The 26,303-nt window shown below is 35.5% G+C and overlaps 1 protein-coding gene across 9 annotated transcripts in view; it reads left to right on the top strand.

The window, feature by feature from the left end:
• The first annotated feature begins 1,484 nt into the window (after window positions 1–1,484).
• AGMO (alkylglycerol monooxygenase) overlaps window positions 1,485–26,303 on the top strand; it is a 317,403-nt gene continuing 292,584 nt past the window's right edge. For 7 of the 9 annotated variants that reach the window (XM_070509363.1, XM_070509372.1, XM_070509370.1 and 4 more), the window contains exons 1-3: window positions 1,524–1,809; window positions 3,232–3,362; window positions 12,779–12,930. In XM_070509363.1, the coding sequence (XP_070365464.1) occupies window positions 1,684–1,809; window positions 3,232–3,362; window positions 12,779–12,930 (409 nt within the window). In that variant the 5' untranslated portion in view covers window positions 1,524–1,683. Of the gene's footprint in view, window positions 1,810–3,231; window positions 3,363–12,778; window positions 12,931–26,303 lie in introns of all 9 variants that reach the window. The other 2 variants (XM_014851828.3, XM_070509360.1) reach the window with 2 other exon arrangements.

The raw sequence follows: 26,303 nt of genomic DNA, 5'->3' as shown, positions 1-26,303 counted from the left end.
TTGTAATGGGAACTGTCTGAAAGTACAGTTAGTTCTGCAATAATCTGAAAGCTCAAATTTGTTCCAACAAGATCACTATGTTAGAGAATAACTTGAGCATGCCATCTATGCTTGCGTGATTTTGTCAGTGAGAGACACCAGGTGAATGTTAAAGGTTGCACCCAACTGAACTGAAAGGTTTAGGAATATACAAAATGCACACACATGCACAAGCCTTAAACATCTACAGCATCCTCAGTCCACATATGTGTTACGAACCATGGTAGCCATTATCTGGTCGACAACTTTCTGTCTGATTTCAGATAAGCATCCTTTCAATGCTCAACAATAACTCACAATCTGCAACTCTTCCAACAGCAACTTCCACAAAACAAGTCAGGTATTTTTCAGGATGCAGCACCGTATTTATTGTAGAATTTAAACGTTTCTTCACCGTGTAACATATATGTGTAAACGTGTGCCACCATTTTTATTAGGTTCCGATGTTTCCCCCCTTATGGATTACTGTGAGTTTTTTGAGGATTGCATCCTAATCTTATTTTTCTCATAAGCCCTGTGGATTTTATTGCACAATTTTGCATAGTATGGTGATTTTTAGCAATACGTACGTCATATGATCGTGGAACTGACTATACATATACGAAAATGTAAACAGTGTCTCTGGGTGGTATTTTATTTTTGCTTATTTTTAGTTTCTGGTTTTTTTTCCTAAAACAATCATGTATTAATAATTTAATTAAATCTTCATAAGCATTTTTAAAAGATGAGGTGGTAGCCAAAGGATGACCACAGCTGTTCGAGGTGAAGGCCTGAGGCTATTTGGGAAATCTTCACTAGGTCACTGGTGATACGATCAAGCGCGTGCCCTCTAGAGTACCTAAAAGGCACAGTTTAAACTCCTCCTGGAAAACAGAGATAAGTGTCACGGCCACATCTTGTCTGCTTTTTCAATCAGTCCCCATAAATGCGAAAAAGAATGCAGATGTGACTAGTCAAGTTTCCATTAAACAATGTAGATCATGTAATAATTCTAATGCCCCTAAAATGGTTTGCATGCAGAAGTTAACATGATCCATAAAAATAAAGATAATAACCAGTACAATATATTCAATGCTTATTGACTTTCAAGCATAGTCTCATTAAGTGAGATTACAGCAACCTGTCCTTTCAGGAAATACAGCTCTCTGGGCAAACTACAAACTTGAACACAATGTGAATTTCAGAAGGAAGAGAAAAAAATGAATTCTCCTCATGTGATTCAAGTCTTGAATTTCCACCTACTTTTTTCCAGAGTGAACCTTCACCTGTTATCACTTTTCCCCCTTTCCAAGGAAGTATCATGTGGTTTTTTGTTTGTTTTTTTTCCCCAATAGTAAGTTACTTAACCTACAGCCAAACTCCACCCCTTATCTTTAATTGGGCAAGATTCCCCCTCTCTCCCTCCCCGACGTGCCCCATTTCTGGGACAGCACCCACTGAACTCTGAACTCGTTCTTGATCTCTGTGTTTTCCTGTCTCTATACAGAATCTGCTGTTGGCTGTACTGTCTACAGAGCTTTGTTTCTAGCTGTTCTCTGACAAAGGGCTTGTTCTGTGCAGCACATCTCGTCCTCTTTGTTCAGCCTCTGGCTTCAAACACTGAATCACAAATATTCTCCAGCTGGGAATCAGACAAGGGCAGAGATGAAGAACCCAGAAGCCCAACAGGATGTTTCAGTTTCCCAGGGAATTCGCGTGATGTTTTACATGATGAAGCCCAATGAAACGTCATTCCGAACCCTAGAAGAGGTGCCTGATTATGTAAAAAAGGTGAGACTATCTGGGAAGAGGCTGCTGTTGCTCTTTTCTTAGTAAGAAGTAAGTTAAATGCATCCTGGGATTTTGTTCACTTTCATTCTTCAAATTATTAAATTACTAATAAAAAATAACTGTGTTTCATAAAGGCATGCAGCAAAAGTAGGATTTCTACTTGAATTGAATTTCTGTACAATATCCATAACCATCTTCTCCTATTAACCACCTCTCCCCTGCTATGTCACTGCAGAATATGATAAAACTTTAAAAGGTTTTCCTGGACACAGTGGCATTCCAAATTGATCCGTTAGAAGCCCAAAGTCCAATGGTCATAAGACATCAGTAAACTTTGTACCGATTTTGTTTTTAAAGGGTAAACTTGTCTACCACCTCCCAGGAAACTTTCCTCTTTAATTTGGTAGAGTAGTTCTGCAGAATGGATGCACAGCTGACTGAGTCCAACTCTGACTTCCTAAGTTTGAACTTGAACCAAGTTTTCTTTGAAACACTGAAGTGTTCAGAGGCACTTTTCACTTTTGGTTCCTGGCTATGATTGGAAGTGGAAATATCCAGAATTAGAACTTGAATACTGAAGTTACCCACCCTGTCAAAGTTGTTCCTACAACACTTACTAGTTCAGACCAGAAACAGAAAAAAAAATGACATCAGAGAATATGTTCTTGGGAGTTCAGTTTAGAAAACTTCAAAACTCATGAAATGAGTGATGAGTGAAACTCATAACTTTTTCAGAATTACATATTACTTCTTTCTGATATTTTTAGGAAAAAAATGTACTCACATATTCATAAATCATTATTTTTTATACTAGAACACCAAATGTAGTCCAATATTTATCATCAATAGTGGAGCCTAAAAAACCTATTCAATAAAACAAAAATAAAGCTGAATGAATAAAACTTGAATGATGTTTAAAACAAATGCTTCAAACAACCTTATTCTCTGAAATACTCAGAAGAAAATTCTTTGTTCCTACAGTTTCAATTTTGTCTATCCTGTAATTCTAATCTGAAAACTAGAATCACGTGCATCCTTAAGGAAAGCCTTTTAAAGTGGGTCTGGCTTAGAACTGTAGATAATAGACTTCTGATTATTGCACTTATTTTAAAAATGTATTTTTTAGCGCTCACTTGAAACATGTCCCCTGACCTTATTTTTTTCTTGGCAGAATTATCATGGTTACATCTATGGTTATATTTTATTCCATATTGGATGATAGATTTTGAGCACCTGTTTAGTGTATGTCCAAAATAATCAGATTTCTTTGCCTGTTGGGAGGAAATGATCCTCTCAGATAGGTGTATACCTGCCCCTGTTATGTCACTCTGGGCCTCCAACTTCTGGAAGGACTAATCAGGAAATGTGGAAGAATTTCATACCGAGCTCAATAGCATCTCTTTTCTGCAATTTCCTTTCCAGGCAACTCCATTTTTCATTTCCTTGATGCTGCTTGAACTGGCTGTCAGCTGGATTCGAAAAGGGAAGCCACCAGGTCGTGTGGATGATTCATTAACATCAATGTCAGCCGGTATTCTGTCTAGGCTTCCACGGTGAGCTAGTTGGTTAGCAACACTGAGTGAATAAACTGAAATTCTTTAGACAAGATGGAAAAGGAACGTGTTGTATGGAGAATTAATCTATTTTCACATATATGCCCAAAGATTTTAATTACTGTCATTATTTAAATTTTTGATATTTTGGTCATCATGGGTCTTTTTTGTATTCATTTTTAAAAATGTTGCTCTAAATATTATCTTGATTCCTGAGTTTATTGGTGCCCCCTTAAATTTTGTGCCCAAGGGAAGTGCTTCACTTGCCTTACCTTACTCCCAGCCCTGAGTTATGGTATAGTTATCTATTAGAAAATTAATTTTGCCTCAGGCAAATTCACACACTATAGCAATCTAGGGTGCAGACCCTCCACAGTCAGAGTCACTCAAAACTCTGCATTACTACAATGGTCTCCTAAGTGGTGTCCCTGTCTCTAGTCTCACCTCCTTTGCAGCCAAACATTTCCATAATGCGAACCTGGTGGAAACTCTTTACAGGTTCTGTATTGCCTGAGGCTAACATCTGAATTCCTTTCCTGATTTATGGAGGCCTTTGTCTACCAAGCCTTGCTTCTGGTCCCTTCATTCTCCTTCCCCCTTTGCAATATTTGTTCATTCCATACTCTACTACTTGCCATTGCCCAGATGTCACATGTGTTTCCCTCTCCTGGAAATTCATCCATGTGGTCAACTCCAATTCATTTCTTAAGTCTAAACATAGACTCTGTTGAAGAACCACACTTTTCAGCAAATCTTATTTGTTCTTCAACTCTACTCTAGACACCACTTCACTAGGGTCCCATGGAATCTTTGCTTACCTCAGATATAGAATTATCACATGGCATTATACTCACCTGTTTTCCTCCCAGCTCTTCCTCCTAGCTTGCATACAACTTGAGGGCAATGGGTGTTCTTTTTTCATGGTTTTAACTCTTATGCCTAGAATGATGTCTGGTACATGGTAGATTTTTTTTTTTAGCATTTAGTAATCTTATGGTGTTATGTTGTTAATAAAATTGGACGATGAAGGGACAAAAGAACACTAAACAATAAGTGACCTACTACTTGTTAGAAATGGTAAATTATAATGTTTGTAGAGGAGAAACGAATGGAAGGCTCTTCAGTACATGAGGATTTACCACAGAGGCAGAGGATGAGAGAAGATACCCTTAGAAGTCTGTGCTTTGTGTTGTTGATGAATGTTCTCATTCCTGCTTCCTACCCATCGCTTTTTTTTTTTACTGTTTTAAGAATTTTACTTCTGACAAGTGCTCATTGCTTTGGAATGTTTCTATGAACTTCCCAGTGGGAAACCAAGGTGGACTTTAAATACATGAAAACTTAAAGATATATGAGAAAATGTAACATAATTTCATATAATTGCATAAAATTATTTACATGGGAAGTAAACATAAAAGTAAAATTTATTTCATAAATGTTACTATGAAAAAGATAGATTTGTAGATATAAAATAGTAATAGTAATAATCAAAATAATCATAATAATAACGACTCTCTGAAAAACTACTCTTATGATTGCACATTGTTGTCAGAATGAGAGGATAATATCTCAAGTTATCTGCAGTTAATTCCCAGAACACCCTAAGTAAGAATTTACAATTATACATAATTTCCTCTGTCTCGTGTCTCCCTTGAACAGAATTGAATATGAAATACATTTAACATTCTCAAGGGATATGTAGATTTGGTTATTGAAAAATACCCAGTTGGTTACTGTAATTGCTTCTGAGAAAGTTAAGTGTATAAGTTTATGGAAATTGGACGATTGATGAACTGTAAAAATAACTTGATAACTGAGAAGTGCCCTGCAGGTGCGACTATGGATCACATATTCTGCTGAGTTGGAATGAATTTATTAAAAACTCTGGGAGACATCAAATTGAATGAATGCTTCAGCATTTCTTTTACTATTTCACGTTGCACTTTGGCCACAAGTTAAAATTAGGTTGTTCTCTTATCATAACATTGTAACTTCAGAAATATTAACTGCATCCTCAGTCCTACATTTCTGCTCAGCAGTGTGATAAAAAACGGTATGGAGTTATAACAGGATACGCAAGAATCAAGCATACATCTTTTGCTAGAAACAAACCCCCAAAGCATAAGGGAGATGGGTGGGGAGAGAGGAAGAGAGGAGGAGAGAAGGAAAGAAACAACCCAAAACAAACCAGTCCTTTAGGGAGAGGACGGGCAGTGCTTTTCCCTCACATCCCACACTCCTTAAGCTAACACAAACTCTTAACTGAGGTGCCCTTCGGGAGAAAGGTCAAAGGTTGTGAACTTGAATTTGGAGCCTATATTTCTGCAGTTGTATTTTGAATGAGAACGGCAAATTGCTTGTTTTTTGTTCTTGTAGATGTGAACTGCAATTCTAAATTATGAAATGTGCATAATTTTGTAAGTTCTGCAATGGCTTTTATCTTTCGTAGACTTTTATCTAAAAGATCTCAGCAAAGCAAATGATCTGAAAATAACATTTAAAAATATCTTTATCTTGTTGCTATTAAAAAAGAAACAAACCCAGATATAAGCAGAGAAGGAAAGCTGACCCTCAGGGTCCACTCTACTCAATCCCCTTTCAGCAAAAGATGAGAGGGGAATTTAACAGGAACTTAAAACAATATTTCAGTTGAAGCCACAGCATCAAGGGGAATCCTTGTGCAAATCATTAACAGCTGAGAGGTCGATTATCATGGCATTGATGGTATTCTCTCTGAGGGACTAATTTCATTTTTTACACCAGCAAGAGGGGCTTGCCACATCCCTGAAATACACGATTGTGAGAAAAATGGTAGTATACCATTTGTTAATTCATTTATGAGGAATTACATTTTGGATAATAAGTCAAATAGGCATGTGGCTTCTGACAAAAGAAATTGTGGAAATCAAAGTGAAACCCTGAACATGTTTTTCCACTTTGCCATTCATGTAATGGAAATGCTGAGAGCAGACTTTGAGGAAAAACAATGTTTATTTGAGGATCTCAATTTCATTATTACATAAAATTCGAAGTATCTTGAAGATTAGTAGCACGCTTACCATACTGATAGAAGAGGTACATGCTGTATCTTTCAAATCCTTATGTAAGGGAAAATGTTAATCATAGACAAGGTTATATCTTGTTTACAAGTCTGTCAGACGGACTGTGACGTGTAATAAAAGTCCATATGTCTGAAGAAGCAGATTCTGGGCAGGCCTGCATCTATTTGCTCTTCTGGAATCCACTAGGCAGACTTCCTAGTCAGAATCTAGTCCTGCAGTTAGCGGTAGATATTTCTATTTATCATAGTTAAATGCAGTGTATCATATGCAGATAATCTGCGTTTCTATCAATTATTTGCATATGTGCCTATAAACAATTAAACTTAACAAAATATTTACTAAGTCTATTTTTTAAAAAATCTATCTAAAACTTGTGAAATAGCCTGCTACTGACTTAAATGCTAACGAGTGAAAAATAATCACATCTTTTTTTTTTCTGCTTGTTTAAGCAGAACTCAATTTCCAATCCTTCATTAGAAAACCGGGACCTCAATTTGTTACTTCCTTTTAGTGTTTCTGCTTCCATAAATTGCATCCTCCCCAGAGAAATTTTATTCCTGATATAAATATCTACAGTATGTTTGTTTTTAATGGGTTCATTTATTCTGTTGAAACAGCAGATTATAAATCAAATTGCAATAGGTTGGAGGAATAATTTAAGTAGGTAAATTTTCAAATAAGTTGGGGACACTCCACTTTTAATACATATGGGTCACTGCCAATTTTTTCTAGGGAGCCAGCTCCACAATGTTCAACCGTACATATGCACAGTTTTACTGGCCATGACTGCCAGGGAATTTTCCATTCCTGACAAGAAAGTTTCGATTCACCAAAAAAAGAATATTTAAAGAGGAGGAAATTAAACTTCTTTGAAATACTTTTGACTCCTTGGGGTGGTGAATAAAGGAAAATTGCGTACTGGGTTTTTATACTTTAGTATCAGAGGCAATGCTGCCTTTGGCAACATCAGACTTCTAACACATGAGTGCCTGTCACTTGGATGATGACTTTAATAAGAAGTTATTCATGGTCCAAAATAAGAGATAAATGTATTTATGTAATATTAGTAATGATATTTTATTATTAATATCAATATACATTTATTAACTTAGAAAATAATTAAAAGAACAGCCCATGAGGAAAATACATTTTAAAAACTTGCTGGTTTGTTAATTATATTTATTAGGGAGAATGCCTCATTTCCTCTTAAGTTTTACCTTAGAAACTTTATAAATAGATTTTGTCTTTGTTATCAATTATTTAACTTCAGAGGTTGCTATTCGACTAAACTTCCCTAATGAATGCAAGCGTCCTTGTGCTTATTACTCGGGATTTGTGTGCTTATTCAATGGAGTAACTGAATTACTAAAAGTAATTTACTTCTTGCAAAGTACAGAATGTAGCAAATTCGCTTCTTCCAAATCTACCATATTGTGTTTGTAAAGGTCTATGGTTTTGTGGTTGCTGCAAAAAGAAATTAAACTAAACGATTGTTTTGTAAATGTAACGTCGTTTCACAGTAAGAAACAGCAGTATGAATTTGATCCATCTGCAGAAAGTAGAGGTTGCATTATGTATTTTGTTATTATCGAGGAAAAATCAATATTCCACTAGATGGAGCAAAAGTGGCAGTAGCTTTACAGATAAACAGTGTAGGCTCCTGGGCCAGGTTTAAGAGATTTTGAAATAAATAAATAACAAACTTTCTCTGGAAAAATCAATATATATAATCCAAATATATTTATTCATTTATAACTTCCTGAAGCTAATAAGGCTATTTAGAATGATCTCATTTGAATACTGGTTTATTCTCTGATTTATAAGACAAGATTATTAGAAACAAAAATGTCTAATTTATTTTCTTCAGTTTTGCATAATCTGGCCAAATTGGACAGTACACATAGCTCTAATGACAGTTATGAAATAATATAAATTGGCAGACGTCTGTGACCATTGGGTGCATAATTCTATTTGCCCTGAAGGTTGCTTTGAAATTTTAACACTTTGCGATGGGAGCATTACATCAAATTTCATTTGCTTGATTAATGATTAGAGCATGAGAGTTAGATAATTTCAGCATCCATTCAGCCTAATGCTCTCATATCTTAAGAGACCCTGAGAGACAGAAAGGCTGAATGACATGTCCAGTGTTAACATTTCTACTTTTGATGATAGATACATTCACATCGAGATGACTTTGATAACTAAACAGCTTTGTAATTTTCAATCCCCAAATAATATTTATTCTAATTTATTTATTATTTTTAAATCTCAAAATCTTATAAATTAGCTTTATCTTTTTAAAATCCAGGATTAGTAGTGGAATAGCAATTTAGTACCTTACTAGATTTTATAGTAACTGAACATTGATAGGACGAATTTCTAGTATGGATAAAAAATGTTATATAAAATACATAAAGAATTAGCTATTTGGGGGGAATTTATGAAGAAAATAGGACAATGGAAGGAAAGCCTCTATATATACAGGTTATTGATTAGAGGATTATAATGTCTCCTTATATTTAGATCATTTTCTTGGTCTTGCATTCAAACTTAATGAATAAAAGGGGTCTAGGATTTGGTTATTCAAAGCCCCTGTGCTACCCAATATTCCATCTCCACATGATAAAGAAAGCTTGAGATATACATGTATATTACATATGTCTCTTCCCACAGGATGGGGCTTAGAGAGTTGAAGTTTGAATTCCAGAGTGAAGAGTCATATGCTGGGGGTGGGGGCTGGGAGTGGAGGGAGGAATTGGGAAGAGAAAGAGGAAGGAGCTTTGGTTTATGATTCAAGGTCTGGTGGGAACATTTTTGAAAATGTAGGTGCTATTTCCTGCAATCAAGGGCTTTCCAGAGCTTGATAATCATTTCCCAGCTGTATCCCTTTGCTGAATTGTTTTTAGTTGTGGGCACTCCATGGCTGTTTTTTCCCATTTATGATGGAAGAGGATCATATTCATCTTGCTGATAGAAAGCAGGGAATTTAACTCCCACAGCTTCTCCCTTCTTTCCCTTCACCTTGAGGAAAGTTTGGCTTCGTGCTAAAGTGTGAAAAAAAAACCCTTGACTGTAGTATGTCAGGCATATTTCAGCTCGATTTGTGTCAACCCTAATAAGTAAGTTGACAGAGTAATAAATTGGGTGTCTGCTCAAAATCTGGCACCTGTACAGGAAATAAAAAAGTATTTCAATTGCAGACAGGTTCTCTTTTTTTTTTTTTAACAAATGAAGTTTGCCAGGGACCCTCTTTCATTTATTGAAGTCTTGGTGTCTTAAATCTGATTTCAGTTGTCACTGGAACTGACAAGAAAGATAGAAGGTTCTGAACTGATGAGACATCAACGAGGCAAATGATTATTTTTACCCTGTTCAATGATGTGTCCTCCCTGCCTTGTGCTAAGTCGGGCACCTAATAGGCTCTTAATATGAGTTTACCAAATGATTGAATGGAGATCCATGAATGGATGGATCCATGAATGGATCTGCTTTGACACTGTACACTAAAGCTTATGTAAAAAGCTGTAGATTTCTTCAAGTTTCTGTTCCATTTTATAAGTTTTAATTTTTCTTTCTGAGTCAGTCATTTTAGGGTTATTGACTAGGATAACTTTCCCCTCCAGGAGACATTTGGACATTTTGTTGTCACAACTAGGGTGGAGAACTATGCTACTGGTACCAAGCAAATAGAGACCAGGTATGCTGCTGAACATTCTACAACTCATAGGACAGACTCTCACAACAAAGAATTTTCTGGCCCAAATGGCAATAGCATCAAGGTTTAGAATCCCTGTTTTAGAGAAATTATTAGGCAGAACCATATAAAATTGATATTATTCACCGGTTTTTACCTAAAACTTGAATTCTATACGGATAACGCTCTACTAATGGGTAATAGGAAGCAATTTTAAGATTTCATAATTTGGGTAATTGTTTCCACAGGACAGACCCCTACAACAAAGAATGATCTTGTCCATTTGTCAATAATGACACTGTTGAGAAGCCCTAGTTTAAATTAATAAAAGTTAGCAACCAAGCTAACATGCTTTAAAATAAAATGTGTTCTTTCCCCCTACCATGATAAATAACCTGAATAACAAACCGGAAGACAAGGTTTAAATTTCGAGTTCTTAGATTCTTAGGGTTCCAGAACAATGTGGGAGCCCCCGGCCCACGGCCTGTCCTGTCTCATGAGGGACCTCATACACATGTGTGTGGACATCCCAGACTGCTTGTCCCAGCTCTCTCTACATGTCCCAAAACAGCCACTCTTGACCACCTTGTCGCATCCAGGAGTTTACACACCTGCACAGATCGGCCCTCTGGAGGATTGGACCAGGAAAGAGGTCCATGCAGGTGCTACAGACAGCTCAGGGCCACTTTGACAGGGGAGTCTGGAGTATCGAGGGTATAGCCCAGGTTGAGACAGGAGTTTTGGGTCAACAGTTACCTTGCGTCAAGGATTCACACTCAGGGACAAAACTGTTCTTTCCAGCCATATAATTGTTGGAGGAGGTCATCAAAAGGGTGTGACCGCTGGTTGACCCTTAAGGTGGACGCAGACGATTGGAGGAGGCTCCCTATCCCCTCCCCTGTCCTTGGAATGTACGTTCTGCCTACTCTTCTCATATTAGCAGCTATTTCAAGGACAGACCCTTGAGAGAATAAAGTATTGTTAAGATCATCTGGACTGAATACATGATTGAACCCAGTTACGACCTCTATATAAATTTCTAACATTCTGGTGGGCTAGTGCGGAGATCTACTTGTCTTGTGGCACCCAAGACAAGCCTCATATGTAAGTTCCCTTCCTTATTAAAACTGCCACCTGCCAATATGGAGTGGTCTGCCTCTTTCTTGGGTCTCTCCTTGCCCTCTGTATATGGTGGCCAGTTTACGAACCAACAGTAATCTCAAATTGAAAATTGGGTTTTAAAATCTGATGATGTGTAGTCCTTTTGAAAAGTGTAGGCATTTGACATTTTTATTAGTTATTTATATTAATGCTGTTGTGAAGTTGCCTAGTGTTTTATGTTACAGATTAACTAATAACTTGAAGCATTCAAAATATCAGATAATTTTAAAGTTATTAAACATAATTGAAAGCTTATCATCACTAAGGTCAAAAGTAGACTAAAATTAGAGGCCCACATCTTCAAGTAAAAGACTAAGTAATGTGATAATTCTTAGAAGCTGACTGTGTAAAGGGAAATAATATTAAAATGGTGAATTTTAATAATATACTAATTTGAGCTGCTTCTTCAACTGTTATTTAAAATTAGAATATTTACATATTTTCTCATTTATTCATGGTTTATAAATAAATCTTTATTAGGTATAATTATCAATTCATTTTACATATTAATGATAATAATGAAAGAAAAAGTCAATTCAATCAAATTTATGAAAGTGATTAAGGAATAGTGGAAAGGAAAGTGATAAGGAATGAGGATCGAGTCTGATCTTAAATTGGATCACAGAAAATTTAAAGAAAAAAATACTACACTTTATAAAACTGAAGTATACTATGTATGTTTTTGAAAGTTCTTGTAATAAGAATTTACAGAAGCTTGGCAGAATAAGTGGCAAGACATTCTGCTGTCTGGGTTTTAAAATCAATTGTTTATTTTAACTAGGTTGTGTACTTTATTTCTAGGGGAAGATTATTCTCTTATATCTTGGGAGCTGTTGTTTATATTACTACAAGAAATATTGAAATGCTATGAGAATCCAATTTGTGATCTTAAGTATAACATCTAAAAAATATTAAAAGTGTGTGTGTGTGAAAGGGAGAGGAAGGAGGGAATGGAGAGGAAGAGAGAGAATAGAGTTAGCCGGAAGCAGCTTTAATCGAAAGGCAAACTTTATGAGATTAACATGTTTTAAGGCAGCAGGAAATTTACAGTCCCCTTTTAAAAATACGCTAATTATAATTTTCTACCTTTTATACTTCCTTTAAAAAGCACCCTTATTGTACTCATTAAGATTTAGAAATGACAATCACAGAAAATAAGTCATAGTTTTGTCATTTTTATGTTGTATGGGTTCCATGAAAAGTATTTTAAGAGACATAAAACAGGAACAGCATCCTAAATTCCATGAGATTGAGAGCGCAAATAGCTGGCATCCATGATGCCTATGAAACCAAAGGAAGCACCATGTGAGTCATTTCGATATCATGGAAATTGAGCCTCTTAAAAGGCATGATTGAGCAGTAAGAAACAAAGAAGGGGGAAAGAATTTTATTTTTACATATGAATATATTAATTGTTAAATATTACCTAAAATATTGTAGCATAATCTTACCTCTAAAATATGGTATAATCATTGCTTATGAATTTTATTTTCCAGGCTGTTTTCCAGGAGCATTGAGCTGACCAGCTACGTTTATATCTGGGAGAACTACAGGCTCATCGGTTTGCCGTGGGATTCTCCATGGACCTGGTATTTAACTTTCTTAGCAGTTGACTTTGGATACTACTGGTTCCATCGCATGGCCCATGGTAAGTTGCAGACCAAGGCTTTATTGACACTTTATGTTGAACTGTGTTTGGCACATAGTAGGTATTCAGTAAATACTTATTGAATCAATGAATGAATGAGTGAATACATAGTTTATGTTACAGCATGTAAAAATTAATAGTGAAAGTTTAACTTGAAATTTAAATGGAAATAATCTGAAGTCATTTTTATTAAAAAGTGAAATTATTAGAGGTCCGTTTTTCACACCTCTTGTATCTAACTGTAAAACAAAATATTTTGAAAGTGATGGCTATAGCATTACCTTTTAATATATGGTCTTACATTGTCCTTATTATGACGTGCTTGATAGAGTCTACAGTCAACTTGCACAAAATATCAGACTTCACATCAATTATCAAGGGTCGTTGCGAAGAGCTCTGTAACAGCATGGAATCCTAGGTAATGTGTGCTGTCATACGTAAGCTTGATTCAAGTTCTTGGCAGTACTTCCACATTACAAATGAAAATGCAATCAGCTGGGCATTAGCCATAATGCACTTCAGTACTACCATAGTTTTGCAAAATTTCTCATCTAAGACAAAGCCCTTTTACTGCACTGGTTCACTGAATTTGCTTTTGGGATTCTTGGCTGCACCTTCCAAAGAAATGTTTTTTATGGAAAGCGAAATGGAAGAGCAGGAAACAGTCTAAACCTCTGTAGGGATCAGTAGAGGTTGGAGAATGATTGTAGAGCTAAGGTGAGCAAGTGGTCTCTAAGGAGGAATAAGGCATGCAAAAGTATTTCTGAAGGGAAGTGGGGGAAAGTGCTAATTTTGAAAAACTACTCCAAAGCAGAACTCAGGATTTCAGTGGGTGGTTCTGTTGAGTGGGTGGGGAGGAAGGAAGGAAGAGGAAGAAACCTGGAATAATAATAAAAAATAGGTGGGAGATGGAAAGAAGAGACCTGAGATCAGGGTGAATAACTGAGCTATGTGTGTAGGAGTATGCGTGAGCAAATATCCTTCCCAAGCGAGGATGAAGGAAACAGGAGTAGCATAGACAAGCGTTATGCTTAAGGCAGCTAAACTTTAAATACAGCATTATTTTTGTTAAGCACTTTAGACATATACATTTAATGAAACTATGAAAAGTATTAATTCCTTAAAACAATTTGAAGTGAACATATAAACTAGAAAAAGTTATTTATTTTGTGTGCGATAACCTTTGTTTTTGAAAATAATAGGTCAGCTCCTGACATCATTTCCTTGTGTATAAATGCAAGAGGATACTCCCAAATCGAACATGGTTAAGAATAAAATATGGTCATGTATTAAACTTTGTATTTTATTTCAAAATAGTAGTTTTCTCCCTAAAATAAACCCATTGGCAATCTTCCTCACTTTCTATGCAGTAAATGGATATTGCAGAAAGCATACATTGTATTACTTAATTTCTGGAACCTTCTAATATCACACTGTCCTGTACAGATGTGTTTGTTTGGGAAATCTGCAAATTCGCTTAATCTTTAAAAGCCTGTTATAACAGGAAACAAAGAACCAACAAAATATTACCAAATATTAAACTTTAAAAAATACATTGATTGTAAGTTTTCTCAGTTAGGGAAGAGCAATAAGGTAAAATAATATATTAAAACCATGGAATCAAGGCAGTTTAAAGTATGCTTCCCATTAGAAAATTTTGACCCAAATCCAGCGGAGGCAAGCACTAAAAAAATCTGAAAACCTTCTGGAAAAACACTCACCACCTTCAGGCCACGAAGCCTAATCATAAGTTCAAAGACTTTTGACTTGTGATGGAAAGCTAGTAGGAAAAAAATAAACTATGTAGTTGAATATGGCAAACTTCAATATGATACTTGGTTTTTAAATTTTATGTCACAATATGTAAAATATTAAAATTGATTTTTAGAAATCTAGAAATACACAGGGATAAAAAACATAATATCAAATTTATCGAGCCTCTTGAATTACTGAGTCCATACTGATTAATTAATTAAATTTATTCACCTGAAAAGTTTGAACAGTTCTAAAATCCAAATGTTGTCATAAAATGTAATAAGAAAGAAGTCCTCCTTTTCCTACTTACTGCGTTCCTTTCCTTTCATTACTTGCAATAAAGTAATACAAGTATATTCCCCATTTGTTAATATGCTAAATGCTGTCAGTTTTGAAGAAATAATATATTATATACTTAAATTTTTGTTTTTAAGTTTATTTGAATTACTTCCTTAGGAACCCAAATTATTGCTAGGATTTTGTTTTTGTTATTTGTTAGTTTTGCGTACGTTATTTTCTCACCTTACAGGGGACAGCTTGGTATTAGTGGAAAAGAGTTTAATCTTGAAAACTTGAATTCCATCTCTATTTCTATGCAAAAGAAGAGGCATATTTGAGGCTGTATGTGTTCTTTATACTTCATTCTCTTTTATTCTGAAATAATGAAAATGAAATTGCTAATTATTGCTAATTTACATAAAAACAACCCTGGTACAATGATTTCTATAGAGTACTTTGACTACTTTAGAAAAAGATGTAGAATGATAAAGTTAAAGAGGTCTTAAATTAAAAGTAGCTTCTGGCACGCTCAGTCTTCATTACAAAAGGATGTATTATTTTTCTTGTACTTACAATTAGTCATACTAAACATATAAGAAAATGGGTAAAGATTTTTTTTTTCACTTTTTAGCAGTTCTGCTTTGCTTTCTTCCTTTCTTTTTTTGCTTTTTTTTGGTGAGGAAGGTTGGCCCTGAGCTAACATCTGTTGCCAATCTTCCTCTTTTATTTTTCCTCCCCAAAGCCCCAGTACATAGTTGTATATCCTAGTTGTAAGTCATTCTATTTCTTCTGTGTGGGATGTCGCTAAAGCATGGCTTGATGCGTAGTGTGTAGGTCCGCTTCTAGGATTTGAACCGGCAAACCCTGGGCTGCCAAAGCAGAGCATGCGAACTTAACCACTACACCATGGGGCCAGTCCTGAAAATTAGTACAGATTTTTAAGTGAACGTTTAAAATATAAATGGGTACTGCTTGGGAGGAGCAAGAATGAGCCTTCCAGGGTGCTGGTAATAGACTTTATCTTGTCCTGAGTGCGGGTTACATGACTACATATATTTGTAAAAATTTATTGAGTTGTACACTTAAATTTTGTGTACTTTACCTATACCTCAATAGAAAGTTGTCAGTAAATAATGCCACTGATATTACTTCTTGATGACTAGTGAAGTCAGAATGATATAATAAGTCAGAAAATCTAGAAATAGGAGCAAGAAGTTATTATTTGTGACTGTAAGCATAAACATGTGAACTTACACAGCTTTTACCTGTATCAGTTTCCACAACCAAGGAGGGTGGAAGTACCAGCATCCCAATTATTAATTTTATTGTGTCTCTTCTCCAAATCCTTCTTTACTGTTTCTTGCGTTATCAGACGTGGACCTTATAGATGTTTCTCCTTTGCCAGCTGACTTGATGTTAGGCTTTGCCAATGGAAGGATCTGGAAGGATACTACAAAGCCAGACAAGGGGAAGAGATTTTACTTCCATTTTCCAGAATGCTGTTTTCTATGTGGCACTTAGCAGATTGTTATGCAGGGAACATGGTAATGTCCACCTCGCGGCTAAGCTGTAGCCTTTACCTTCTTGTTAGAGCCTATGGGCTGCGGGGACCGTGCCAGACGACTACCTGCAACTTGTACCCTCTAGGCCCTACACACTCTAGTAAGTCTCTAGCACCAGCAGAGTTCCTATGGTAGCCACAAAAGATGGTTGTCTGAAGATGTCTGACTCTTAGACTTGGTGGAGGTGGGAGGGGCGGAGGACTCTCCTAAATTCCTAAGTACCTGCCTTGTTCACTCTCCCTCAGCTCTATAGGCAATAGCTGTGCTCTGCAGTTCCTACTTCAGTACTAGCGGACTACTCCTCGTTTACCTCTTTCAGTATTAACTACCTTTTTTACTAGTTAATTCTTTATATTAACTTTTCCTTATTCAAATTACTGGTGTGGTTTCTGTCTTCTGACTGGCTCCTGACCGCCTCCGCATGTATCACATAGGGCTGTAAATTAGAGTTCACCTGCCTGTACCTTATACTAGTCCAGTCTGATGCATTGATTACACGTTTATGCTACACCACAATTTAGTTCAGTTCCGAATTAAAGACGTTCATCTGTAAAATTATCATAAGCAATCTATAAAGTCCCCTTAAACTCTATTTTACTCAATAAGTCAACTGCATACATAACTTTCTATTCATCTCTTTCTGTATCTAAATAAGGTGAGTGATCATAATTTTTGTGTAATTAGTTACAAATATTTATTCTTACAACTTTATTGTTATTAAGTGAATTTCTGTTTGTGATTTACTAAGCTTCAACTTTTTGATTCCTTCTTTTAACAGGGGTTGAATTTAGATCATCCTAATTTCCATCTTTGTTTAAACAAAGAAAATAAACTGATGCATTGATCAGAATTTATTTTGTTTTGTGATAGTGCCCGGATTGTGGTCTATATTGAAGAATAGGTTACTTACATTTGGCTACATTTGTGTTTCTCTTTTTTTAAATACCAGAATATACCTAATTTTTTTTTTTTTAAAGATTGGCACCTGAGCTAACAACTGTTGCCGATCTTCTTTTTTTTCTTTACTGCTTTATCTCCCAAAATACCCTCAGTACATAGTTGTATATCTTAGTTGCAGGTCCTTCTAGTTGTGGCATGTGGGATGCTGCCTCAACATGGCCTGACTAGCAGTGCCATGTCTGTGCCCAGGATCCGAACCGGCGAAACCCTGGGCCGCCTCAGCTGAGCACGCGAACTTAACCACTCGGCCATGGGGCCGGCCCCAGAATATACCTAATTTTTTTGTAACCCTTTGCCATATATTATGCCTCACTATTTTAAAAATACAGTGTGACAGTATTCATATTGGATCACTGAGGGTAGGGTCCACCCTGTATTTGCCTGAGTTATCGCCATTCCTCTCGCTTTGTCCCATGATTTCTCACCTTCTCTCACCCCTTGGAATAGTCATCATTCAAAACATATGAAGGAAGTCTTGGAATTTCCATCAACTTGCCTCTGACCCTGTTTCTCATCATTGCTTCCTACCAAAAAACATGGCACCTATGGCAACCATTTTCCTAAGTTCATTTCATTGACAGGGACTACCCTATGTCTAATGTCAACATCACACATCTGTCCATAGGAGCACTTAAAATGTGTATGCACTGAAAGATTACCATTATTTCTCTTCAGAGAGCCCCACTTGAAGGAGCCTCCTTCCTAGCAATAACTTATTCTTATCACTGGCAGCTGTAGTCACCTTTAAAGCCACAGCCTAAATTTTCTTGGGTGTTCTTAGATTCTATTTGTAGGTGATGTATGAAAAGCACATTTGATACAAAGGTTCTGGCTATCATCTAGGTGTTGAAAGTATAGATGCGTTGAGATATCAACAGGGAAGTCATACACTTGATAATAAAGAATAAGAGTTTCAGGAGTCTCCATCAGCCTATTTTTGAATATTGATACTAAAGTGTAGAAATATTTCCAGGAATAGTTAGAAGCATTTAAGGATGGCCATAGTAATATTTTCCAAGGATTAAAAAAAGCTGTGAAATGAGTAATCAAAATGAAACTGGAAGTCAGAGATGGAGGAAAGATTAATTTCTGAGCCTTGTCTGGCTTGTGACTCTGCTCAAGACAGAGAACGTGCCTATTTTTCTTTTAGTGCTGGGGCCTTGTACACTTGCCTGTTACATAGTAGAGAGAGCATTGAAATTTGTTTCAAGAGATCTGGGTGTGTAACTCTGTGTGTGCAACCATTCACCACACATATAACCTTAGGATGAACGTCTTTGAGATAAGTTTTATTGATTTTATTTACCTCCAAGTTTTGTGAAGAAGTTTAAATGAAAATGCTTTGAGAGTTCAGGAGCCAAGTAAATATGAATGAATGAAAACGTCAACTATAAGGAGGCAAGAGGGAGGCTTATATGAAGATTTAGGGGTTTTTAACACAAGAGGGAAAGACTTAAGTTTGGGGGTTTTTAGAATTGCATTGGAGTGATATTCACTTAAATATGGTCTGGGAAAACCAGATTTTGTCCCAAGTAATTTTGTTCAAAAGGAAAATTTGGAAAAGTCTCTTACTAAATGTATATGATGCATTAGCAAATGATACATTTCAGCATGGCCATTTTACACCACACAAAGCCAAATCAAGTGGGATTCTATACTTTCATTTATTAAACAATTGCAATTGCAACTGAGTTTAATATTACCATATTAAAATAGCACAACGAGAAAGACTGCTTTGTGAATTACTACGAGAATGCACTAAGTGAAGATTCCTGGAGAAATCATCAACCAGCTTAAAGACTTCTTTCTACACCTATAAATTTTCATTTGTGCATCCATCATTCATGCATAATTTTTTCAACGAATACTTAGTGACCTATGTTATACCAAGCACCAGAGATAGGTTGGTTAATAACAGATCAGGTCATCGATTGTTCATTCTACTATGGATGATAGAATTAGCAATTACTTACAATAATAATAGGGGAAGTACAAAGATGATTATGCAGTGAATTCTAAAATTGATAAAAGAAATTTTGTCCTTTTCATTGTCACGAATTCTCAAATTTCCAAAGTTCTGAATATACTGATCAACTTTTCTCAAAGAGGTGTACATTAAGCCAAATGGAATTCTGTTTAAAATTCATATTCCTGTAATGATGATGTTAGTAATACTATTAACAGTAATGCTAATAATTAAGAGTCAACTATTATTGAAAGTCATTGGAGAAGCAACAAGTATAATGTTTAAAAAACAGATTCTGGAGCCAGGTTAGCTGAGTTCAATTTCTAGTACTACCATTTATTAACTGAGATCTGGAGCAGGTTAATCTCTCTGTGTCTTACTTTCTTCATTTATAATAATACTATACACCAGATATGACTTTTGTAAAGCTTACATGAGTAAAAACTTAGGAAAGTGACTGGGACATTGTTAATACTGTTTAAATATTACTATTATTATTGGATTAATGTTTATCATATCGTTTGACACTAGAGTACGTGCTTTATATTAGTAATACAACACATTATACTATTTAATTCTCAGAGGAAGTAGACATGCCTATGCAGTAGGCATTCAATTGTTCATCAGATACTGGCTGGGAACCTACTATAGACTAGGGATTCTTCTAATCACTGGGGATAGAGTAGTGAACAAATAAAAGTTGCTGCCTTTATGGAGTTTACATTCTAAGGAGGAAGGAAATCCAGACATAAAACATACATTATATAACACAACGCCGGGTAGTGATGAGTGCTGTGGGATGAGGAGTGATGGATACAGCAGTCCAGTAAGGCCTCTCCTCGGCCTCTGTGATAGGTGGCATTTCAATAGAAACTGAATGAGATGAAGAAGGCAGTGTAGGAGTATCTGAAGAAAGAGCGTTCTACAAAAAGAAACCTGCTGGTGCAAAGTACCTAAGAAGGGAGTATGCTTGGCAAATTTGAGAAATAGCGGGAAGCCATATGTGGAGGACACCACTGGAGAAAGGGAAGAAACTAGTTGGGGAAGATAGTCAGGATCCTATAGATTGGCAATAATAAAACTGGTAAATCAATCGCCAGCCATGTTTCCCAACCCCTCCCCCCAAGCCTATTTATTATGAACATAATATGAAGCCACTGGAAGATTTTTAGGAGAGGAGTGACATTTGTTTATTAATTTAACAAATATTCATTGAAGACCCACTGTATGCCTTTACTTTTACTGGCATATGTGGTACTCAAAAACCAAAACAGTCTTATGAAGCTTACTACTATAATGTCAGGATGTGGTATGTTTTTTGAGAGAGTGAGCCACACAATTCTGGGGAAAGAGGGGTCCAGGCAGAGGGAATAGCAAGTGGAAAGGCTCTGAGGCAGAGAATACTTGACACAGTTGAGGAAATGCGAGGAGATCATTGTGGTTGGAGCCATGTGGGAGAACATTAAAGTTATAAGGGATGAGGAGTGTCACAGATGCGAGGCAGTGTGGGCAGATCATGCAAGGCCTCATAAACTCATGGGCTTTTGTTCAATGTGAGTTGAGAAGACAATATGATTCGTGTTTTAAAATCACTGCTCTAGCTCAGTAGATTTGAAACGTTTTACATCAATAAACCATAAAAATTAAATTTTACAACATGACCATACATGTGCACACGTCTGTACCAGACATACACACTCACACAATTTCAAGAAATAGTATTTATCCTATTTATACAATGCACACTGAAGTTTCTTATTCCATTTTAGTCAACTTTATTTCACTTAAAAAAAATTCTATTTCATCCTAGCTAATGCAATAACAAGAAAAGGAAATAAAAGGTATACAAATTGGGAAGGATTAAATAAAACTCTTTGTTCACAGACGATGTGATTGTACAATCAAAATTCAAAAGAATCAACAACAAAAATCTTGGAACTAATAAGCAATTATAAAAAGGTTGCAGGATACAAGGTTAACATACGAAACTCAATGGCTTTCCTATAACAGCAGTGAATAAGTGGAATTTGAAATTAAAGACAGAAGACCATCTACCTTAGTATCCAAAAAATGAAAGACGTAGGTATAAATCTAACAAAATATGTAAAGATCTGTAAAAAGAACACTAAAAATCTCTGATGAATGAAATCAAAGAATTAAATAAATAGAGAGAGATTTTGCTTTCATAAATAGGAAGAGTCAATATGGCCAACACATCAGTTCTTCCCAACTTGATCTATATATTCAATATAATCCCAGCAAGTTGTTTTGTTGATATTCCTGAAATGATTCTAAAGTATATATAGAGAAGAAATAGCCAATGCAATATTGAAGAAGAACAGAGTTGGAGGACTGACACTAACTGACTTCAAGTCTTACTATAAAGCTACAGTAATCAAGACAGTCTGGCATTGGTAAAAGAACAGACAAATCGATGGAACAGAATAGAGAACCCAGAAATAGATCCACATAAAGGTAGTTGACTGATGTTTGACAAAGGAGCAAAGACAATACAAAGGAGCAAAGACAGTCTTTTCAATAGATGGTGTTGGAAGAACTGGACATCTACATATAGAAATATGAATCTAGACACAGACCTTACAACTCTTCACAAAAACTAGCTCAAAATGCACCACAGACCTAAATGTAAAATGCAAAACTATAAAACTCCTAGAAGATAACATGGTAGAATATCTAGATGAACTTGAGTATGGTGATAACTTTTTAGATACAACACCAAAGGTGTGATCCATGGAAGAATTGATAAGCTGGACTTCACTGAAATTAAAAACTTCTGCTCTGTGAAAGACAACATCAAGAGAGAAGACACATCAGACTGGGAGAAAACATTTGCAAAAGACACATCTGGTAAAGGACTGTTATCCGAAATATACAAAGAACTCTTAAAACTCAACAATAAGAAAACAAACAACCCAATTAAAAATGATTAAAAAATAGGTCAAAGACACCTCACCAAAGAAGATATACAGATGGCAAATAAACATGTGAGATGAGGCTCCATATCATATGTCATAAGGCAAATGCAAATTAAAACAGCAATGAGGTAACACTACACACATATTAGAATGACCCAAATCTAGAACACTGCCAACATAAAATGCTGATGAGAATGTGGAACTCTCATTATTGCTAGTGGGGATGCAAAATGGTGCAGCCACTTTGGAATACAGTTCCTCAGTTTCTTACAAAACTTAACATATTCTAACTATATAATCCAGCAATTGCAGTCCTTGATATTTACCCAAAGGAGTTGAAAACTTATGTCCACATAAAAACTTGCACATCGATGTTTATAGCAGCTTAATTCAAAATTGCTAAATCTTGGAAGCAACTAAAATATCCTTCAGTAGTTGAATGGAGACATAAACTGTAGTACATTCAGACAACGGGAAATTATTCAGTGCTAAAAAGCACTGATGAGCTATCAAGCCATGAAAAGACATGGAGGAAACAAATACGTATCGCTAAGCAAAAGAAGCTAATCTGAAAAATCTACATACTGTATGATTCTAACTATACAGACAGTCTAGAAAAGGTAAAAGTACGAATACAGTAAAAAGATCAGTGATTGCCAGGATTTGGGGGGAAGGAAGGATGCATAAGTAGGACACAGAGGATTTTTAGGGCAGTGAAAATGCCTTGTTTGATAGTATAATGATAGATAATTGTTGTACATTTATCCAAACTTGTAAATTTTCAACACCAAGAGTAAACCCTAATGTAAACTATGGAATGTTGGTGATTATGATGTGTCAATGCAGGTTCATCAATTGTAAAAAATATACCATTCTAGTGAGAGATGTTGATAATGGGGAGGCTGTGCGTGTGTGGAGGCAGAGAGAATAAGGGAAATCTCTGTACCTTTCTCTCAATTTTGCTGTGAACCTAAAACTGCTTTTAAAAAATAAATTCTTTAAAAAATTATATTTCTAATATAGTGAATTGATTCTATGACATTTATTTTTAGAAATATATTTACCACTTGAAATACTTATTTTGAAGTACCTTCATTAGTCCTTATAGAAGTCTTCGCAAACCAAAATTCAGTTATAGCCTTTTGCTTGGTGCCTCAGAGTGTTTTCATTCCAGAGTAATGCACCATATTAAGATATGTGTCTATGCCTTTTTTTTTTGTAAAGTTAGAAAATAAATATTAGGTATACAGGTTTATTTTCAGTTAAGTGATATTAGGAACGTGTATATAAGGACATTGACGATCGGGAAATTTATTCCTTAAACATATCATTGCATTGAATAACGTTTGGGTTATTTTGTAGTGCATACTCAAATTTTAAAGGCTCTACCTTAGATTATGGTGGTATCAACAGAGACAGTGGGAATTGGTTAGATTCTGAATATATTTTGAAACTAATGTCAGTAGGATTTGCTGACATTTTTGATATGGGTTGTGTAGGAAAGAGGAAATTCACAAATGCTCCAAAAATTTGACCTGAGAATATGAGTGAACAGTGTCATTTTTCTGGAAGGAAGATATTGAGCACTGAGTAAACTGGGGGCTGGAGAGAGGGGCTGGGAATTGATTTGCCAGTTTTATTCCCCCTGTTTACAGAGAAGAGAAAGGGGTCAAATAGTTAAGCAATATGCCATAAAGCTAGTAAATTTTAGCCCTTGTTTTCAATCCAACTTTTGTTTGACTAAAGATGTGGATTGTGAAAGAAACAGGAGATTTTCTTACATGTTACTACATGTTATTGTAATGCTGTGCAAAGAAAGTGCTGTGGGGCCAGGAGGAGAATAAGATTAACTGGAAAGGAGGACTCATAAATGACTCTGTGGAGTTGGCCATCCTTAACTCTTTGGCTTGCTGGCTTTGTCCCAGTTTCAGAAGATACCAGTTATCTTCTCTTTCCTTTTAGGACATTTGGGCTCTGTCTTGGTTAAATGTTTTGGGGAAATTTTCTGCTTCAAGGGGTAAGAAAAAACAGAAATTTTTCTCACAATTCTGCAGGTTAGAAGTCTGATAGCAAGATGTCAGCAGAGTTGGTTTCTTCTGAGGCCTCTCTCCTTGGCTTATTGATGGCCATCTTGTGGTCCCTCTGTCTTCACATTGTCTTCCCTCTGTATATTTCTGTCTCCTAATCTCTTTTATTAAGGACATCAGTCGTATTGGATTAGGACTTACCCTGATGATATCCTTTTAACTTAATTACCTCTTTAAAGATCCCATCTCCAAAAATAGTCACATTCTGAGGGACTGGGAATTACTACTTCCACATGTGAACTTTGGGGAACACAATTCAGTCTATAATAATAGCTTAGCTGACTGAGAAAACAGTAATGCCCTCTTTTCATGAACATATTACATTTTCATTGGCTTGAGGAAGAGGTAGTGTTCAGTGGGAAAAGAACTACAAATTTTGAGTCAATGACACATGGTTTCTAATCAATTTAATCTTTTTAAAGCTCAGTGTCCTTATTTGTGAAATGGGAATAAGAATCCCTTCATTTTGATGTCATTATCAAGTTTGAATAAATAATACATTGTGATGCAACACAGAGTCACACTAAATATTAATTCTTTTACACTGATTTTGAAAAAGCTTATTTTTATTTGAAGTACTACATATTTTCATACTGTTTTTTTCTAAACGTTTGTAAAACATTATACCTTTCTATGTTTGTACAAATTTTAAATTAGGTACAAAATCATAATAATTCACTTAAAATGTATAATTTTTGGAGTTTGATTAATTTTCTAAGTTATTTTTCTGTTTCTTCAAAACCAAGCAAGTTTCTCATTTCAATGTCATTTTGTCATGAAATTTTTTGTAATGTAATTCTTGAAATTCTAATTTTTTTATTCTGCAGGTACAAAGAGAGTGCCATAAGAATTGACCCAACATTCACGTAACAAATAGGAATAACTTATTTTTCTTATTCCAAAGCATTTATACAAAAAAAATCATTGCAGAAAAAAATGCAGAGGAGCAAAAGATAGAAAACGAAATGTGTTCCTAAACCCACCACCCTAGAGATAGCCTCTGTAAACATAGTGTGCAAAATGGACCTTGGAACCAACTCCTGGTTTCAGACCCTAGCTCTATGACTTTCCCGGTAATGTTGAACAAGTTAGGCCTCTGCTTTGTTTTTCAGTATTTGTAAGAGGCAAATGACATTAGTATAATTTACATAGGATCATTGTGAGGTTTAAATAAGTTACAATTAAGAAAACTCTTAGGGCCAAGCCTGACACATAATAAGTAAAAAAAAAAATACATTAACTATTATGTTGCCTGGTCTCTCTGTTGGTATAATATATTTTATATAATATAATATAAAAATTATCATGTTTTCCTTAAATGATAGTGAATATACATTAGTTGTTAAAATAATTACCTTTGTCAAAATGTATGATTAAGTTTACTTATCCTCATTCAAACTTAGTTTCTCTCATTGTTGCCTGGAGATAATAATAGTACTTTAGGAAGGATCTTGCGAGTGGATTTGTATGTATCTATGTATCTGTATCATTGGGTACATGTACAGATGTATTATATAATGTGAACTAAAGCTAGAGAATTCTGATCATATGAAACGTGTCATGTGGATTGCTATTTATCAAATTTTAATGAAATCATCTTTGTATTTAATAAGATGCATGCACAGGAAAATGAGCATTCTGGTCTCCACACAGATGTATAAACAATGGGGAATGCTGAAAGACTGTGTTTTGGGTTTGCATTCATATAGACATGATATGAACAATCTTTCCCTAGGTGAATAGTTGTCAACTGTAATAGATAAAATTAACATGAGCGTTTCTTTTTAAATTGTTTTCTTTCCTCAAGTGAATATCATATAATTTGGCT

The sequence above is a fragment of the Equus asinus genome, chromosome 1, assembly GCF_041296235.1.
Source record: "Equus asinus isolate D_3611 breed Donkey chromosome 1, EquAss-T2T_v2, whole genome shotgun sequence".
NCBI classification, from domain to species: Eukaryota; Metazoa; Chordata; class Mammalia; order Perissodactyla; family Equidae; genus Equus; species Equus asinus.
This window is presented reverse-complemented; position numbering and strand designations above follow the sequence as displayed.